The sequence below is a fragment of the Myiozetetes cayanensis genome, unplaced genomic scaffold (genome assembly GCF_022539395.1).
Source record: "Myiozetetes cayanensis isolate MyiCay16 unplaced genomic scaffold, myiCay2020 scf3, whole genome shotgun sequence".
Classification (NCBI taxonomy): domain Eukaryota; kingdom Metazoa; phylum Chordata; class Aves; order Passeriformes; family Tyrannidae; genus Myiozetetes; species Myiozetetes cayanensis.
Genome location: NW_026087521.1, coordinates 51,911,527 through 51,932,090, shown reverse-complemented (window position 1 = coordinate 51,932,090; position 20,564 = coordinate 51,911,527). Strand labels below are relative to the sequence as shown.

The 20,564-nt window shown below is 43.0% G+C and overlaps 1 protein-coding gene across 1 annotated transcript; it reads right to left on the bottom strand.

Moving 5' to 3' along the window:
* Positions 1-12,058: 12,058 nt before the first annotated feature.
* Positions 12,059-20,558, bottom strand: TEX33 (testis expressed 33). The gene is made up of 5 exons (XM_050323610.1): positions 20,387-20,558; positions 18,680-18,875; positions 16,993-17,140; positions 15,659-15,769; positions 12,059-15,450 (listed from the first exon to the last, which is right to left on the bottom strand). The coding sequence occupies exons 2-5, from the start codon at positions 18,686-18,688 to the stop codon at positions 15,365-15,367; spliced, it is 354 nt and encodes a 117-aa protein (XP_050179567.1). The 5' UTR covers positions 18,689-18,875; positions 20,387-20,558; the 3' UTR covers positions 12,059-15,364.
* Positions 20,559-20,564: the final 6 nt, after the last annotated feature.

Here is a 20,564-nt window from a genome sequence, read left to right as displayed (position 1 = left end):
CACATTGCTCCTAAGCTCACGTTATTGTAGCAGCTTTGCTGAACAGGGATGCCTCAGTTCTACTCAAGGGAACTTTAATCTCATATTCACCAAGCATTGCTCTGTTGCAGAAACATTCCATCTGATAGGTAGATTCTTTGCGTCTAGGGATGCAAAACATTAATTGGAGTAAATTAAGTGAGAGGAGTAACAAAGTATTGCTTGGAATCACACACAGTGAGAGTGTGGAGTGTGCTTGACAAGCATGAAAAGGACAAAGAGAAATTACTTATGAATGACTGAAGTTTCAAGAGACATAGTGCATGGGTATTCACTACCAGTCCTCATTTTTCACCACTGAGGTCTCTCCATCTAAGTGGGATAATTCTGCCTGTTAAGAAAAAACTGGAAAGGATAAGCTTACACATCTCCCTTTCTCTCTCTCTTTTTTTTTTTTTTTTTTTTTAAATCTGGGAAAGCATGAAGAAGGAGAGTGTATGTGTGCCCTTTGGGGGAATGAAAAGTTTTTGCTCTCAAGCTCACGTCTGCACACTGTGGACAACATTCATTTTTACAGTATATCCTGAAATTTTTGTCAAGCGCCTTTCCCTTCTTCTTCCTCTCTTTGGTCCACTCTGTTTTTCTTTTAGCTTTTTAATTTTTTATTTGCAAAGCACTTCCAGCTGGCACTGATTCACAAAAAACTGTGTACACTGTGGAAGATGTAATCCAAAGTTGCCTGAGCTGTGCTCCTTTCAGATGCTGAAAGTATTGCCCAAAACTACAGTGCCCTCTTCAAAGAGACTGCAGTCTAGGCTGGAGGAAACAGTAAGAGACTCCACTGCCTCTCATTTATTTAAATACCACCCGTCCCCTTCCTTTTTTTCCTAAGATTAAAAAGATCTAAATATATGTTAAATTACACTGTCTCCATTTGAGTGTATTTTCCTCACTTCTACTGATGCAGGGTGATATCACTTAAATTAAACATGTAGCCAGAGTGTGGCTTGAATTTTTATCCCTCAGCTGTGTGGGTTTGGTTTAAGCAGAATCCACAGTTCTAGTGCTACTGGATGGAGACAGTTTTATACATGTCAGGCTTAGCAAGAATGTGTCTTTGAGACAACATCAACAATGCAAACTAATATTTTATTTAATGAGTATTTAACTTTATGGAAATGAATTTTCCTTTCAGAAAACATTGCACACAAGGAGAATAATGATTTAAAGGACAGGTTCTGAATGCAGATCAACAGAAAAGGGAACAAGCAGTAAAGTTCAGCCTCTGTCAGGAGATCATTACATCTTACTTGCAGAGAAATATCACTTTTCTGGGAAATTGTTTAAGCAAAGTGTAACAGTGAACTTCCCTATTCCTCTTAGTTTCGTGACATCTGATCGGGAACCTAATTGCAGGACCTACGCTAAGGTCAAGAATGTCAGAGAGAACAAATCTTTTGTGCAGAAACTGATGCACAGTAAGTTCCACCCAAACATCAGGAAGAACTTTACTGTTCAGGTGACCACACTCTGGAACAGGTTGCCCAGAGAGATTGTGGAGTCTCCCTCACTGGAGATATTCCACAACCACCTGGATGCAATTCTGTGCAATGTGCTCTAGGATGACTCTTCTTGAGCAGGGGTGACAGACCAGATGATAAGTTTGGTCCCTCCCAAACTTACCCATTCTGGGACTCTCTGAAATCAAACCTGGTGCTGAAGACTACAACAGGACAACTGAAAGGGAAAAGTGGAGTCCAGGCTCGTTTGAAGGGGTCGGGCTCTGGGTGTCCCCCTGACATTTGTGTCTGCACTGACTCAGCGTCTGCAATAAATGAGACAGTCAAAAGACACCCGCCTTGGAGACCACTCAGCATTCAGGTGAGGCCCACATAGTGTTACTTTGGGTAAGGAATTGGCAAGGAGCCCTGTGAATCAGGTCTTAAAGTGAAGAAACAGGATGACTGAATCTCTCAATTCACCAGAATTATGTTTTTGAGAGTAAGAGTGGTAAGAAAGGCAGGGAAGTGGTTCTTTTTGGACAGGTTCATGATTCAATGTAACTATGTTTCAGTGGAGTGTACTTTTTGTGAATCAGATGTGTGAATAAACATGGATAATTAATTCCTTCTCATAACCTAGGGGTTATTTATTACTCTCAAGGTGAAGAGAGGAGGTAGAAATTTTTATCATTAGTTCCAAACAGCAAACTTCTTCCTTGTCCTCTGGTGAAGAGATAGAAAGTTTGCCTATTAATCAATCATCTACATATGAATCTACTCTGAGACATTATGTCAGTGTTGATTGAAGAGGTGGTTTGGGGCCAAAAAAAGCCCAAGACTACCAGCTAACCACAGAGTTTTGATTTCAGCTACACTCAGTGACAAAAAAAGGAAGAATAGTGACTGCTGAGCATGCATTTGAGGAAGAACAGTCAGTGATGCCAGGAGTTGTCCTGACATAAAATCATGCTTGTGTGCAAAGCTGTAAAGAGAAGAGAGCTCATAATCAGTCATATTCTGGCTCCATGTTTGGGTTTGGGGGTTGGAACTATTAGATGTGAGTTTCAGACTCTTTTTTTCCCCCTTCCTTTTCTATTATTGTTCCTTTTCTCTTAGCCTGGCATTTCTCCACTCTGCCTTTATTTTCTACTTCCATCTTCTTGACAGAAAGAGAAGGAGACTCCGTGAGTGTAAACAGATATCCAAACACTACACATGTGTGTCAGTGGGAGGGTTGTGAATGGTATTTAGGGAAGACTCCAAACTTCACGGGCTAGACAGTGTTTAAAGCCTGATAGTATATTTACTTAAATTGAGTAGTCATGAAATTTCACACCTGAGCAGGCCTGACTATCACCAGTGTGAGCTGTGACTTTGCCTGTCCCATCATTAGGTGTCGTTTTGGTACAGATTGTAAGAAAATTTTTTCCATCCTGCCTTTTTTATCTCAACAATAGTTGTCTCCTCCTTGTATCTGTTGACTTGTTCTACCTCCAAGGTTTCCCTTCTCTTTAGACTTCTTTAGAGTGAGGGCTGGCTGCTTCCTATGAGGCACAAGTGGAGATTTGGTTGATAACACAGCCGATGGAGCAGAGGCACAAAACCTGCACGAGGGAGTAGCTTGGCCATTACTCATAAGTGTTGGAGGCTTTCGGTGTTTAACAAAACGTATTGATATAAAAGGCACTGGAAATGTACCCTTTTTGGTCTAACCACCTGGCAACTACCACACAGCCACTCACTCAGTTCCCTGTGGTGGGATGGGAAAGGGAAGGGTAAAAGGGAGAAAAATTGCGGCTTGAGATAAAGGCAGTTTTAATAGGTAAAGCAAAATCCATGCACAGAAACAAAACAATACAGGGAACTAATTCACCACTTCCTAAGGGAAGGCAAGTGTTCAGCCCTCCCCAGGAAAGCAGAGCTCCATTTGTTACATGTTATGGTGACTTAGGAAGACAAATGCCGTCGTTCTGAACATTCGTCTTCCCTCTTCTTCCCTATGCTGAGCATGATGTCATACAGTAGGGAATATCCCTTGAGTCATTTGGGATCAACTGTCCTGGCTGTGTCCCCTCCCATCTTCTTGTGAACCCCCAGCCTACTCACTGGTGGGATGGTGTGAAGCAGAAAAGGCCTTGACTCAGTGTAAGCACTGCTCAGCAGGAACTAAAACATCCCTGAATTATCAACACTGTTTCCAGCACAAATCCAAATCACAGTCTCATACCAGCTACTACGAAGAAAATTAACCCTACCCCTGCACACCATTGCACACCTATGGCTCCAAAGATAAACATATGTCTCCAGTGCTTGGGAGGATTATAATCCCTTGCTTAACATGTGATTTGCAGTATTGAATACCATGGACTCTATGGTCTCTCAAGTAATAACTCTATGATGGCTGAAACAATCCTGTCTTGGCAGCATGTTTCATTTTTGGACCTGAAAGTGCCTTATCTTGGGCACAGGTATTTCTTGCAAGATTAGGCATCAGCTGCCCTTGAGTTGCTAGGAATGGCAAAATCATTCCTTGCCATCTTTTTCTCTACTGTTTCTGAAAAACAGAGCTCTCTACCAAGCTGACCCCAGGCCAGTAGTTCCCATGACAGCAGAGACAAATTCAGTTCCTCTTCTTGGACTTTGAATTCTCATGGGAGGGCACATTAATTTTCCCCATTTAACAGTGACCTTTCCTCAACACAGACACAATCCCCCTTGCCTAGATCTTTTTCATGAAAGAAAAAGGAAATGCAGGTTGTCTGCAAACCGACCCATGAGGTATGTTTGTTTACTGATAGAGGGACACGAATTTTTCAGCTGCTGGATTTTTGAAGTACATTTTGCTTGACAGAAAGCTTTCTCTTTTCTATGGCTTTGTATTTAAACAGTGGGTGCCTCTCACTTTTGTATATGATCTCCTGAGCTTATTCAGTGAGCACAGGAATGTATTCATCAAATTAAAACAACCCACAAAGGCAAAGCTGAATGTCCTGCTTAATAATGCTGAATGTCCTGCTTAATAATGCATCTGAGGTTTTTTTGCCTTAAACAATAAATCACTCACTCATATCTTGCCCTTACTGACTTTTTACTGAGACCTCTCTCAACTGCTAGAAGAGCAATGGATTGGTAAGAGCATTTGTTTGGCTTTTAAAAAATCTGTAATTTTTTCCAGAAGTTGTGTTTCTAAATGTCTGCCAGATTCTTTCTCTTTAAGGGGTAGAAAAAACAACACTACACTGCTTAGGTCCTGAGAGTCTTCTCATTCGGCTTGAACCCTTGTTTATTGCAAAACTATTCAGAGAATTACCAGGACTCAGAATTATGCTTATCCTAGGACACTGATGCTGATGTGAGTGCTCAGCTAAATAAATCCCTGTTCAGCATTACCCAGTTTGTCATTTACTCCAAGAACAGGCTTCTCACTGGGAAGAGGTGCTCTGTTAGGCTTTCAGTATTACGCTCACACTTGCTTGACAGTTTTCCATCTGTGTTGTAGTTTCATGGGGCATCAGGCCTCTGCAGCTCATGAAGACAAACAGAGGTACAATCAGAAGTCTTAGATGATAATTCACTGTATGGGAATGGCTGTGATTCCTGTCTGGGGGTGAGGAAGAGGAAGATGTGTTTGAGGTTTTAGTCAGTGTTATAAGGCCCTTTTGATTCAAAGGCATGAAGTCCAGTGAATTCCAAACATCAAGCTTAACTCTTTGGACTTATCTTTTGAATTAGAATATTTATTGAAAATTAATTTTACCCATTACAAAACAATTCCAGATTTTCTTTGCAAGTGGTAGACCAGAATCTTAGTTTTCTTGCATGACCATTTTGATTTACAAACAAATGAGTTCAGAAAGTTGAGACTTTTTCAGTTCAAAGACTCACAATAAAATTCTTATAAATGACAATGTAACAACAGTCCATCAGCTCTTAGGAGCAGCAGGTGATGCTGGAGGCTTCTTGCCACTTTCCCATGAAGGGCCAATTTTTATTGGTCACAAATATGCAGTATGGATCAATACCAGGGACATTCCTAGCAGATCTCATCACCCAGCTCCTCATTTCTCTGTCTCTGCCTTCTCCAGTGTAGAGTAACTTGTGTTCATTTTACCATTTGCCTCTGTCTCCTTTAGCCTGATTTGCCTTCTGATTGTTTCCTCTTTTCAGAGAGCATCCCAATGAGGACCCTACAGTGCTATCACAACTACACATATCTCTTACCACTTGCACATGGATGGAGTGTTCTGAGGCTCATCAGTTCATGAATGTGATTCTAAACTTTAACAATTGCTGTGAAAACTACGTTCCTGGCTGGTGTTCTGTGAAGGGTCTAAAGAGGCTTGACTGATGAACCTAAGAGATGGAGATGGGCAAAAGAACAGTGAAGTGGTCTTGCAGCCAGCACAGTATCCAGCTTGCAGACACCAGTGTTATGTCCAGGCTACGGAGAAAGCTGGATCTGTACAGGATGAGGAAGAACAGGAAACAGAGCATGCTAATCCGGTTGGTAAAATTATCTTTTCAATCACTCTCCCCTGCCTTTTCTGTGATAGCACACACGCACACAATATAGCAGGACATATTAATTATTGCATTAAGTGGAGAAAAATGTGTTACAGTAGAGACAGTAGTGATAAAATTAATCAGATTGGCAAAGAAGGCTGCTTCTTCCTTATGCCAGCAAGAGCATAGCTATGTTAAAATAATTTCTGCAAAACAAACTGTGGGAAAAACAGAAGTTGTTTTTCTCACTGGGTTTCCTCTCAGAGATACTAGATACGTCTTGCACTATCTTTCCGTTATTTCTGCTTCCTTTCAAGCTGAAAACAGAACATTCAAACTGGAGAGTATGAGGGAGAGGAGGGAACAGAGAACATGGAAGAGAGAGGAGAAAGAGAAAAAAATATAATAGTAGAAGCTAGGGATGAAGGGATAAACAGCAGAGAGATTGGAGGATGGGAAGAAAACACATGAGATAAGAATAGGGAGAAGTTATCTTGGTTTTATTTTTGAGAAAGAGCTGTAGGATTCATTCATGAATTGACCTTACAGCTGTGAAGTCAATGGAGAAGGTGGCTCTTACTATCCCTTGAGTACTGAGTCACATTCCATATGTTAGCAGTTTGCTGTGGGTTGAAGTCTCAAACCACAGAAGTGTTCCTGTGGCACAAGGGACTCCACAGTCTGCATAGAAATAATTTTCTGTTTGTAGGAGCTCTGCAGTCCCACAGTCCTCATAAAACCTCTGTCCCAGCTGGTGGCTACATTTCTCTGGTGTACCTTCTTTGACTTCTCCAGCGTAAGCACAGCATAGCAGGCACATGTACACATGTAAACTGCTAAGCCTTCTGCTACAGAAGCCACAAACTTTGCTTGCTCAGGGAAGGTGAGCTGGGAGCTGAGGGTGGCAGCAAGGCATGGGCCTCACTGACAATGACTTAATCCCACAGTAACAAGAAATGCAGAACAGTGAGAGTGACCAGAATCAACCATCAATCCAGATCCCATAGGAAATCCCTATCCAGTAGCCAGACTAAAAGGTCAAGCTAGGAAGTCACTCCCATGGATCTAAATCAGCAATACGTATCATCAGGCACAGATATGGCTGCGTCATAGCTCAGACAAGGACAAAAAGCAAGGGCCTGAATTTAAAAGCAGCTTCTGAGTGAAGGTGAGGAGGGCTTCAGTCAGGTTGATTCCAGATTAGAGAGCCTTGAGCATGGGCATGATCCACTAAGTCTTGTCTCTAATTCTGAGTATTTAAAACATTCTCAGATTGAAGTATAGAATATCTAATCCTAAAATTGAATACATTTTGGATAGACTACAATGAATTTAACTTCAGTGACTACAATGGAGAAAAAATAAGGGTAGACCTGCCAGCTAATTAATGTGTTGATTGGGACTGGGGGAAGAGGTGCACTAAGTGGATCATCTCTGCCTGCATGTATCTGGAGGTAATTGGATGACTTTTCACAGACTTAAGCTGGGAAAGCTCCTGCAGTGGTTGAAAATATCAGGAGGTGGCTCCAAGAGAGATGAAAATCTCGGACAATGTGGTGTACCAGTACAGATGTTTCACCTATTGCTTTGCTGCTTCCCTGTACACAGGGAGTGCTGCCAACATCCGTGGGTATGGATTTTCTGTTATTTAGTGGTCTGTTGGTTTACTGTATTTGAGTAGATGCAGAGAATTAAGAAATGTTAAAAGGCTGAGATTTCTTACACTGCATGAAACAACCATGTTTTCAGTCTCTGGAAGTGATTCACAGTGGGGAAAAAGTGAATCACTTTTTCCAGTGGCCCAGTAGGTTGCCCTGAGACATTCCATGTGTTCCAGTCCAGGTGCTGCCACCTGCAAATGTGTCAGTAACAGCAACTGCTAATGGCTGAAATGCCTCTGTTGAAAAACAAATCCTCTCAGCTGGGGTTGGAGTAAGGTGCAGCCATGAGCTATCTGGGGTCACTTAATAAGGCAGCTGCCCATCCCACACCCTTGCAGTACAGAGACATTGCTAGTGAAGATGAAAGAGAAATGGATCTCAGCTTGTTCCAGCTAGAGAATTAAGGATGAAATGTGAAGAGGATCTGGAGATTGGAGCAAGCATGAAGGAGGGAAAAGTTGATTGAAATGTTGGAGCGAATCCAGGGGGTATGAAGGTGCCAGGAATACTTTCAGAGTGGTAGTTTTTTAAACCTGTGTCCATCTATGTAAGACTGCCTGTATCAGTGTTTCTACTGTGTTTACATGGGCAAACAGAATGGACCTAAAAATAAGAACAGCAAAGTTATTTGGGTAAAAGTTATTTAGAAAAGATTACTTCTAAAACACAGGTTGATAAGTTTGTAAAACTAATTACACATTGTGAATGCCTGGAAGCCTGTTCTTGTCCTAAGTGTCTATCACAAATGTGGTGTTCTTGTGCCCTTGGCTCCTGGCTCTTCCTGGCCTTAACGTGATCTCTCTTTTCTCAGAAGTATTGCAGTATTTATTTTTGGCCAATGGCAGCCAGTCAGGTGGTCTTCAACGAGCAGAACACTTCTGAGGAGCTCAGTAATCTTCTGAGGAAAATAAACTACCTTCAAGTGCTGAATGGGTGACTAAGCAGCCCACCCCCTATTCTTTTCTTGAAAGATTCTTTATTAACCATCGGGTGAGAGCAGGCTGCACATGGATATCACCCATTGCAATGAGAAGGACAAAGCATTTTCACCTGTTTATATCCTAAGTCTGTGTACACCTTCCAAACATCTGTGGAAATTGTAAGGAATAACTACAACTCCAGACCTTGGCTTCCCTGGATGGAAGTCGGAAGATAGAAACCTGCTTCCTTTCCTCTTCTGCATTTTCTTTGGAAACAGGTTTAGATAAAAGATGTTGACCTGATAAGGTGAAAAACGTGTTGGCTAAATTCCTTCCAACCTGCCTGAACTCAACTTCCCTCTCATGAAAATACACATATTCCCTTACCTCCTCATCCCCTAGAAATGACATACTTTTTGTTCCTTGAAGCAAAGTCTGACTTTGAAAGTGGAATGTAAACAAAGAAATGCTGCATTGGTCCTAGCCAGTGTGATCAGAAATAGCTCCAAATTGCCCATAATACCTCAAATTTGTGTCATGCCTTCAAAGTCAGAGTGGGAAGGTGACTATGATGCTCTGTTTGGGAAAATATCCTAGCTTGCAGAGCAGTCGGGGAAGCTGACACAAATTAAATTGACTCCTGGGTTTCATGATAATTATCTGGCTCTTAGGAGCAAGGGTCAGCCCTTTTAAATATATCCTTTTCTAAGTCATGTGAAGGAAAGATGGGTTTGTTTGTAACTTCTTGGAAATTGTTGTCTTCTCCCTTTTTCTTGTTTCACATTCAGTGCCTGTAAGAGACAGAGGCCCTTTATTTTGAAAAACTAACGGAAAAGTATCCCTGAAAGCTTGTGAGCTTCATAAATGCTGACGCTAGCAGTCACATTGCCTGAGTTATTACTGCTAAATAAGTCAGGGCCAAGATGTAGTATCACGCACTGCCTTGTAACTGCTTGCACTGCTTTGTTGTCAGCACTCTCCCTGCCATGGTTCGGCCTGTGCCAACCAGTGCTCTCCAAGATAACAACCTGGCAGCGTTTGGGAGATAGCACAGCGTAGCAACCATTCCCACTGGGCAACATGGACGCGACTGTACCAGGGTAGGCCATGTCCAGTGTCCTTCAGCAGTGTTCTGGAAGGCTTTGCACCCAGGCTGTGCAGCACACGTCCCTTTTCACTGTGAGTACAGCGGTCACAGTGTGCCGTGCACTTTGAACTGAAAAACAGAGACACAGAACTTTAGCTGTGTTTTAGACTGCAGAGACTCTGTGGGAGACCAAGGAGACCAGCAAGTCTGCAGACACAGCCGGTCTGTGTCGTTTTACCAGAGGGCCAGAGAATGGTCCCTGGCCCTGTTTTATTTATAGGAAAAACATAGTTTTTCTCAAAAGCTGAATTGTGCTTGCATATCTTGGATTGGAACACTTGTAGCTGGCAGTAGACAGTTGATCTTTTCCTGTGGCAAAGAAAAGGCCAAGGCTTGCATCTTCTGAGGAATGTACAAGAGATGCCGCCAAAGGTTCCTTGTAGCTTCCTGGAAGACAGTGTACCCCTGTAGGTCATCTTCTGTTTTATGCAATTAACTCCTTAGAGGGCTGCTAGTTAGAGAGCTGTCAGTAGCAGCTAAGTCCTGTGCTCTTTTCATCTAGCCCCACAGCGGCCACCCTTGCCATGAGTTTTCACTGAGGTCAAGCACCAACCTCTTCCCCTGAGTTGCACCTGGATGTGTTTGGAGGCCCTTCAAGGCCCCACAGACATTCAGAACCCACAAAAATATCCTTATATATTTTTTGAAAAGGAGTATTTTTTTTTCCAAGACGAACCTGTACTGGAGATCTTTGTAGCCATATTTAATCCTGGCAGGACTGTAACAGTTCTCCTCTCCCTCTGTCCATTTGAGGAGAGCAAGTGACAGAGTGGCTTGGTAGCACCTCTCTGACAACATATCTAAGAAAGGGTAAAACTGCTGCACAACTGGGAGAGAGGGATGAGAATATATGGCATCTGGAGGCCAGCCATAGTCAACCCATCACACCAAGTAAATGAGCTTTGTAAATCCATTTAAATGATCACAGAACCTGCACATGATAGTGGATCCCTCAGGGGCAAGGAATAAAATGCACAGAATATTGAGATCTTTTGGGTCTTCAGAACTCTAAGAGAGCTGTTGAAAAAGGAAAGTAGCCAGCTTTGAGATTCAGAAAAGCCTTCTGGAGTTGTAGGTGTCTTAGACAACCAAACCAAAAACTTGAAAAATTACACCATCATAATAACATTTTCTTTCCACAAATGCTACCTCTCCTCTCTTGATTCTAATCCAACATGGTGAAAGATCTCAAGTAAACCTACATCTTTCTTAGTTACATTAATGCATTTGATAAACGGGACAGGTCATAATTTCCATGCACCTGCATTTATGTAGGCTTGTTTTGCACTCCTCTGATAGGTGAGATTGGCAGTGGAAGAAGCCAGATTTAGCTAAGGCTTCTGTCTAAAAATAGTTAATCAATTTCAGTTCAAAGCTCTCAGGTTATAGGAAAAGAAAATGATTTCGCTTGGGCACATAATGAGCTTGGATAATCAGTTTTCCTGCTCAGGAGCAATGAATCCAAGGGTTTAAACAAAAAGAAATGTTATTAAAAGGGGTAAAATAGCAACTCAGCATAAAAATTAGTAGGCCTGCTTACTAAAATCAGAAATAGAACCTGAAAGCTTCTTGGTAATGTAGCCCTCACCCCTGTTTTGCCCAGAGCTGAGAGTGCCCATTCTGCATCTGTATGGAGATGCTGTTTTGAAGTGCAGTGATCCCACTTCTCCTACCAGGTCACTGCTCTTAGCAGCTTCAGTCCATGAAGCCTTGGTTCTGTCAGAGAGGAGTCTGTGGCAAACAAAATTCAAAGTGAACCGTGAGGAACACACTATTTGAGGTTTGTTTTCATTTTTTAACTTTCTTCCTCCACAGTTCCTTTGCACTACCACTCCCAAGGGGAACTACACTGGTAATTCCCAACCCTCAAATCACCATTTTCTCTTGATGAAGAAGTGTTTTGAATACCTTCAAACATAAGACACGATTGTATTTTAAACCTAGTGCTCGAGAGTGAAATCCACTGAAGTCAATTCACTTGCTCCCTTTTTGTTGTGATCTCTTGACACTTCAAGCAGTGCTGGATTTCTCTTTTATCCCATTATAGGCAGGATCAGCAGTAAGTATTCCATTCTTTTAGGAATACTGGGCTTACCTCAGGATAGATGTAGCTCTGAATTTAAGTTTTACTTCTGTGCAAGCTTTACAGCACAAAGGATTGAACTGAATAGCAGGCTGAAGACTCTTATCAGAGTTTTTTGCAGTGACTGTCTTCTGTTCTTACAGTTGTCACCATCTCTTTGTATGAGCTATTCAAAATCATTCACAGCGGATATACCAAAGGTTGAAATTGTTCAGGATAACATGAGACAGGCAGAGGTTAGAGGGTTAAATGAAAAGAAAAAAAAATATTGTTTGGAGAACAGGAAATCTTTATTAAAAGTGATAGCCTGCCAAATACTCTGTGCTTCAATTGAAGGGATGCATAACTTGGAAACAGTCACTACTGCAAGAAAAAGTAATGAGGAGAGTGCTGCAGAAGCTTAGATGCAATTGACCCCTTCTGTTTCAAATCTTTATGGTTTAATTATCTTTATTTCAAGTGCATTAACTGTTTATAGATGACCAAAACAGTTCTTAAATAGCAATTCTGGTGAACGGCTTAGCTAAACCAGAGAAAAATCTCACTTTTTTTCCCCAAGTTCTGCCCTGTCAGATAAAAACACTGGCTCAGAGCTGCCACCCAATGATCAGACCGTGTAAAATCACTTAAATATAGGCTATCTGTGTTGCAGAGCACTGAGTCCAGTGAGACAAAATAGCAGAGACAAATTAATTTCTCACTGCGTTAGAAAGGCAGGGAAAGGCCATTTCCCCCTCCACTGTCTTTCCACTCCCGTTCCCCAACATCTGCATCGCTTTGTCTGCAACAGGGTCTTTGCTTAGAAAATTTCATTTGTTAACCTATTAACTTCATTTTTGTTTTGTTTTGTTTTCTTCTGTATTGATTTTCTGGTGGTTTATCAAGTTGGTTCAGTTCACAGGGTAGGTAGGGAAGCATCAACACCAGCACAAAGCAAACAAGAAGGAATGAACTGCTGAGATCAGAAGAATGGGTAGAAGAGAGATTTCAGCTGCAGTGAGCACTTATTTTGGCTCTATTCTTGTCTAACTGCATATGGCATGACACTTGGAGATTCCAAAGCTGGCTTTGACTACACATGTTCAGGTAGCTAAAGCACTGTAGTCAACACAGAGTGCACACAGGGCAATGGTCCAGACCAAGGTTCTGGCTAAATTTGTCTGTTCAGCACTCAGAGACTTCAGGTACTGATTGTTCCCAGTGGCTGTGCTGCCTCACTGAAAACTATCATCTCAACTATCTCTGCAGCTTTTAGTGTGTCACCTGTCTAAAAGTGTTTGTCCCTGGCTGACCTGTAACAGTTGGCAAAGCAAAGAAAATTAAGGGGGAATCACCACATGTATGTTCATTTGTCATCAAACAACTGTCACCATTTGAGTGCATTATACAATGCCAAGTATTTTATACAATTTAAGAACTTATAAAATATTTAATTTGTAAAAAGCATACTAAGTGACTTCATTTCCACTGCAAGAGGAAATACACAGTTTGTGCACAGTGGTGCACCAACAGGACATTTCAGTCCATTTTCCTTCTGATCCAGTCTCTTTATGAGCCCTTCACAGACAGCAAAAGGGTATTTACTTCAAGCTGTATCATAATCCTGCAGTCTGCCTGCCCTAGTGTCTATTTCTAATGGCTAATAGGCATTTTTAATGTCTAGTAGAAATAGATCTGTAATTCTACATGCAGATTCATCCCACATTATGTGTTGTGTATTAGCTGCTTGTGCCCTGAACTGCCTGCTTCCAGCGTGCCAAAATACGTCACTAGATTTCTGCTCAGCTCCATGTTTTCTGGATTAGGACCTGCTGTGGTCTCAGAAGACAGCATTTATTATGTACCTGGAGTTACATTGGCCATCAGAGCTGATTGCAACACAGAGAACAGGCTGTTCCTACAGAGCTGCACTTTTCAGCCGGAGCTAGTGGGGTGTACGCTCAGGCAGGAGCCACTTAGTACTTATGTACAAAGCAAACCCACAGGGAGGCTTCTACAAGCTGCCATTTGGCCAGTCTCCTTAATTTCAAAGACTTGGACATGTGCCTGGAACTATCAGAAGTCCAAATGGTTAATTACTGCTGGTGGAAAATGATTATCGCTTGATTATAATATTAGTTAAATTTTAACCTCCTTCACTACTTTAACAAAGTCAGCATACTGTTATCTAATCACCAGCCAACGGTGAAATAACAATCCTAATTCGGTCCCAAAACAGTTCATATCGGGGAGCAAAGCATCAATCTTTTAAAATGGGGAAAGCTTAGGACCAGATGGGAAAGATCAGGGCATCGCTATTCCCACAAATGTACTTTGTGATTGCCGCACCAAACTGCTACACTTTGGAGCTGGAAGGCAGAATCCTGCAATAAGGACCATTAAACTTGTGAGAAAAACACATCAGGAAGCTCTAAAGACCTTGCATGTCCTGTATCATTCAAGCCCTTGGGTGGTCCTTGCTTACTGTCCAGATACACTCTTGAATTTTAGGTTGTACAGACTGAATGGTGGACACGTGTTTCTCTCTGAGAGACATTTGAGTTAGGGAAAGGGCTGTCAGGGACAACTAGGGCTTATGAGAGCTTCAGTAAGGGTCAGTGCACATTGTGGGGTGATTGGCAGATTGGAAAAGTCCTGGGCTTCTTGCAGTTTTCCTATTCCCTTTAGGTGGGATAAGCTGTTGTTTGGTTTTTCACTTGCTTGGCCTGCAAATAGTATGGGCTTTAGTGAATGCACTGAAGCCTCCTCTTCTCAGGTGAATTTCCATTTGCTTTCACACATTACTGCTGCTTCCTGCCAGGGCAAAAGCTTTCCCTGAAATCCTCCATGTGACAGATATAACAACAGAACTAGAATGGTGTGCAGAAAACCCTCCTTGCCTACCCCTCATAGGGTGCCAATCACACAGAGCCGTGCCCAGGTTATTAAGTGGACGTGGTTTGGTGCCCTTCTGGCAAGAAAGCCTGAATTCACCTTGGAAGCATCAATAGGGAGCTGGTTCTTCTGGTGTGTCTACCTGCTCTGTACACAGAGATCTGAAGCTTCCCTGTGTGGGAGATTTATAGCCCTCAGTGAGAGAGGTAGATCACATTCAGGTCCTTGGGCAACCCTGGTTTGTTCCCAGTGTATCCTCTGTATTTCTCTCTGGACTGCTGGGGCAGCTGTCCAAGTATCACAAATCTTCTGGCAAACATGAGTTTTCTCACACAGACACACGCACCCCTTCTACCCTCTCACACTGCTCACAGGTCCTACTCCAACTTAGGTGCTGAGTAGATGAATTTCTGTATGGGCTTCTCTCACCACCACATCCCTCTGCAAAGATGTGTGCCTCACACACTAATCATTCCTGCTGTACTAGTGGTCAACAAAGTATTTTGGGTTTTTTTGCATGCATATTCAGATTTATCTTGCATTGCTCTCCCCGGAGACAGTCTAATAGAGAGGGCAAGAGAGAACCAGCAACAAACCTGCTGCTGACAGTTAGCAAGCAATGGGTTCAGGTTTTACATGGAGGTTTATTAGATGGCTGAGGAAGAAGATCCCTTTTGCTGAATGCACTTCATCTTCTAAGGCTTGCCTTTTTTATCCCCGTATTTGTCCTTCATTGCTTTCTGCACGTTAAGATCGAGGAAATATTTCTCATACCATTTCCCTGTAAAGAAGGTAAATCACAGTTCAGATACAGCCTCCTTCCTAGTGCTATTATACCTCAAGGATTACTCTAGCAGTAGAGCTCCTCTATTCTTAAAATGCCAATTTTTAGTCACCTTTTGACTTTGCCCAAACCCATCCATTGTCCTTGACAGAAGCAGCACCCATCTAAGAAATTCAGCAATATACTTTTCCTGCAGAAGCCGTACCTAGCTCATAAATCCTCCTTCCATGCCAATTATTGGGATCTCTGATTGCCTTCTGAATTACATCAGGGGTGTAGGAATCTCTCATCAAGCTTCGGGTCTTCAGTGGGCCACCTGCAAGGAACAGCAAATAAGGAATTGTGTGCAGAAATCACCCTACTACACTCCTGGAACTGCTAAGGGGACCAACACCAACAGTTTCAAGTGCTCAAGAAAAGGCATGTGTTGACTGCAGCACCTTTGATCAGGCCTGTGAGTAGGTGCTGAACAATAGCTTCATCATCACCCAGGAGGGAGCTTGTGTTTGCCAATTTATCTGCTTTTCATCCTCAAGTATGAGATACATGCAGAGGGTGCTGTAAGATTATTTGTATTCCAGTGCCCTTTCTTTAGTCAAGTGCCCACTTACCTCATGTTGAATCTCCTCATTCACGTGAGTAGCTCCATACTCAGCAGTAGAACCCCACAAAAACCCCACCATCTTAACACTCCAAGCCTTCTTGATCTCCTTTTCTGCCACAATACTTGACAAATAATTCCCAACTGTGACTTCTCTATTCATCCCCTCTTGACTTTTAGCCACGAGGGGGCTTTATTTTAATCTCTCATCCTTTCCACTTCACTGTCCTTTTTCTTGACAATAATGGTTTTGAGCTCCCTGAGGAAAGATGTCCTTCCTTTCTGTGTGACTACACAAACCGAGGACAATGCAGTCTTCAATACCCAGCAAGGTCTTGACATGGAACATACTGTACAAGAAAAAGGAATGTGTCTTATGCTGGTACATGAGAAACTAGAATCACAGACAATTATTTCAGAGTTTCTTGGATATGACGGTGACAAAATGGGATGAATGCTCAGTTTCCAGTATTTGTTTTGATGGAAGGATCCTGGGGAACCTTGGAAACAGAGGTTTGGGCAAGATATTTCAGAGACCCACATGTCTAAAGGTCTTGAAGAAAAATAAAGTCGATACTGGAGATAACTAGAGACTGGAGATGAGAGGAGACACTGAATTGCAAATGGTGTCTATTTGGACAGCTCTGATCACGGAGGACAACAACAGTCATGACTCATGTTTACTTTTCATACCTTGGAAAAAAAAAGAATGAATGCAAAGAAAGGGATAGGATACATAGAATAGAATGGGAGGATCTAGATTCCGTTTCCTCAAGTACCACAGTCTGAAAAAGCAGTGACTGTGGATAGAAGGAATAAGAGGAGAAAATGAGTACCACCTATAGTCAGATGCCTGCCCATAGCAATGTGGCTGCCCTGAGCCCTGGCAAAGCGTAGATGGAACCAGCTTTGAAGGTCAGGCATGTGTGTCCCCTCACCTTGGAAGAGATTTGATCTCAGGTTGTAACCCAGCTGCTCGTAATCTGAAAGAGATGTCCAGTCCAAGGAGTTTTTTGTCATTTCAGTACAGTCAGTGAGTCTTTTCTGTCCCGTGTCTACACTTGCATTGCACTGAGCTTGATGTTGCTGAAAACACAAACCACAGGGAACCACAGTCATTCCACATTTCCAAAGTGCAGCAAACTCCTGGCATTTCCACCCCTGCATAGCTCTCTGAGCTATGACTAATCCCTGATGCCTGGGTCGGTCCTTGAGTCTCCCTCAGTGCTGTTAAAACTGAAGCCATGGCCCATGGTGATAAATATGGTAACTGTGAGTCTGCTGGCACTAGCAGGAGTACAAATGGGATCTGGATCAGGTAGGGATCATACAAACAGCATGTTTGGATTTGTCAAATTAGCTCAGGACACGATATACAGCCTTACCTTCTGCTCTTGAGGCAGTCATTAGAATGAAGACACCAGCCAGTGGGGTAGGAAGCCTAGTGCTTCACCAGGGCTGACTTGAACCACTAAAACTAGCTTGGGTTTTACACTGTGCCAGTTCTTTGCAGCAGCACGTCTTATACAATATTGGGATCTTGAAGCTGAAGTTACTGTAGTAGTCAGACTCCAGGAGTCAGTGCTGCATGCTCTGCAAAGGTATTAAGGGATAGATCCTCTTCCACAAAAAGAACAGGGCCATAAGAGATGAAGAGAGGAAGCCAGTCCTGACTCACAAGCAATGAAGCACAATCTGCTTCTTTTCTCTATCACTCTTGGTTCTTTTTAAAGAGCCATACAGTTACACATGATCAAAGTGCAGGAATCTGTGCTGCTAAATAAACTGCTGTGTTAATTCCCACCTCCTACTTTAAAACAAAAACAGGTCTGTTATTATTACTATATTCAGTGGAAAGAACTTTACAGTCTGCTGATGTAGAAATTCCTCCTCTTCTCCGATTTCTTCCAAGAAAGCAGAATTTCTGTGTAGTGAGGCAATGTGCCCATTTCTCAAACCCCATTCATCAATAACTTTCCTTTCCCCAGTTACTCCTGGACAAAATGACACTGAAGCCTGCAACTGTTACTACTTTCTTGTTTGTAACTGTATATGATGTTATTGTCACGCTTCTTGTTTGTTTTACTTCTGACCCTGAGGGTCCAAAGTCAAAGCACCGCTCAGAGACTCCTACATCTTGATGCCAAGAAGGACTTTAAGGCTATTTTACCATCCTCCTCGCTAACAGAAGTCACAAGAAGTATGTCTTATTCCTTTCCTAAGCCAATTCTGTGACGGGCAATAGACAATCAATCAGAAAAGACATATCTTGATCAAAGAGCTAAAAATGATTAAACTTGATCTTTCTTTCTGAACGAAACAACTAACACTCTGACCTTCTTGACATGCAGCCTTGGGGGAAAGAGGGAGCTGTCTTTCGAGGCAGAAAACTAACCATCTCAGACAGGTGTAGGAACTGGCCATTCTCACCAGCCACCAGGTGTGACCAAGAGTGGTCTCATATGCCTTCCACATCTGACTGAGTCTCCAAAATATAAGGAGGTTTCATTAACTTTCCAGACCTGAGGAGCCCCATGAATGTCAAAATGAGATTGGATTTTTTTTTTTTTTTAAAGAAAAGATCCATGATTTACCAAGAGGCAAAGCTGTAACTGCCTATCTCACCTGGTCCATGATCCCTGGTGATGTCACAGTGATTTGTACAGGCAGGCAGGTCTTGCTGAAGTCCAGGTATAGAGGTGGGATGAAGGCTGAAGAGTGGAGATGGTTGCTGGGGAACAGCGCTCCCTCCTTCTATGAGCTATGAGCTCCATCTCCATTGGAAACAGAATCCACATGGTGTAGAGAAGGGTTTTCCTTGCTGATTGAAAAAACAAACAAGGAGCAGAGTAAAAGGTCCATGTCTCAAGAAGTACCTGTGCCCAGAGGTTCACATCACACAGGATTTCTTGGAGACTTTCCTAAAACAGCCACGATAATCAACAAGACTGTTGATCCAGCAGAACTGGATCTTTTAGCATCTCTAAATGCTTCACATGAGCTCCTGACCCTCATCAGAGAGCAAGGAGAATCATAGAATTGTAGAATAACCTGAGTTGGAAGGGACCCAATAGGATTGTTGAAGTCCAACTCCTGGTCCTGTACAGGACAGCCCCAGAATCACACCATGCACTTGAAAATGTCCAAACGCTTCTGGAACTCTGTCAGAACTTGGTGCCAGAACTACTTCCTTGGGGAGCCTGTTCCACCGACGGATCACCCTCTGGGAAAAGAACCTTTCCCTAATATCTAACCTAAACCTCCCCTGACACAGTTTCATGCCATTCCCTCAGGTCCTGTCACTGGTCACCAGAGAGGAGATCAGTGCCTGCCCTTCCGCTTCCCCTCAAGAGAAAGTTGTAGACTCCAGGCTGAACAAGCCAAGTGATCTCAGCCACTCCTCATACGGCTTGCCCTCTAGACCCTTCACCATCTTTGTTGCCCTCCTTTGGATGCTCCTTAACATTGTTGATGCCCAAAACTGCACACAATATTCAAGGTGAGGCTGCCCCAGTGCAGAGCAGAGCGGGACCCTCCCTCGACTGGCTGGCGTTGCTGTGCCTGATGCCCCCCAGGACACGGTTGGCCCTCCTGGCTGCCAGGGCACTGCTGGCTCGTATTCAACCTCGCCTGGCCTGCCCATCCCTCCTGAATAGCCTGTAAACATCCAACATGGCAGCCCAGTCACAGGAGTCATCCTCCAAGTTTCATTTATGCCAATGATACCATATCTCTGGGACTGGGCCAAAGCTTCAAGCTGTTTGTTTGTTCCTCATGCTGTGTGCATTGGTCAAAACATTTTGAGTGTGCTTCATTGTAGCTGACACCTCATGGAGCAGATTGAGGGATGGTATGACCACTCAGTTCCTCAAGTTTTGGCATGCCATCCCATTGCTTATCACTGGAAAACTTGGTTTTGTCCCTTTCCCCCTTCCAATCTAGCTTAAAGCTCTCTCAGTAAGCCTTGCTAACTTCTGAGCTAAGATCCTGTTCCCCTTTGAGACAGGAGGACCTCGTTTGTTGCCAACAGGTTCCATGTTGTATAAACTCACCCATAATCAAAAAACCCAAAATTATGCTGGTAACACCGGTCTCAAAGCCAGGTATTCATCTACATGACCTCCCTGTTTCTTGTCCCATCATTCCCTGCAACTGACAGGATAGAACAGAACACAACTTGTGCCCCAGATCCCTTGATCTGTTGACCCAAGACCCTGAGGTTCCTCTTGATTGTTTGCAGCCTTCTTGTTGGGACCTCATTGCTGCCTATCTGGAAAACCAGAAGAGAGTAATAATCAGTGGGCTGGGAAGTTCCTCTGTGATGTCCCTTACCTGAACCCCAGCAAGGCAACACACCTCCTGATGGGTTGGATCCGGTTGGCATGGGGGAAGGCACCCTCATGAGTGGGCTGGCAAAAAGTCTTACATTGAGCTATTGACAAAACCATTGCTTGACCCTCCTGTGCCCAGCACCCAGTCCTATATTTTAGCCCCTGACTTTTCATTCATC

Excerpts from the sequence above, each read along its gene's own strand:
- TEX33 (XM_050323610.1), bottom strand. Across the intron at positions 15,770-16,992 it reads GAGATCAAATCTCTTCCAAG|GTGGCCCACTGAAGACCCGA; the intron begins GTGAGGGGACAC and ends TGTTCCTTGCAG. Across the intron at positions 15,451-15,658 it reads AAGGAGGATTTATGAGCTAG|GGAAATGGTATGAGAAATAT; the intron begins GTACGGCTTCTG and ends CCTTCTTTACAG.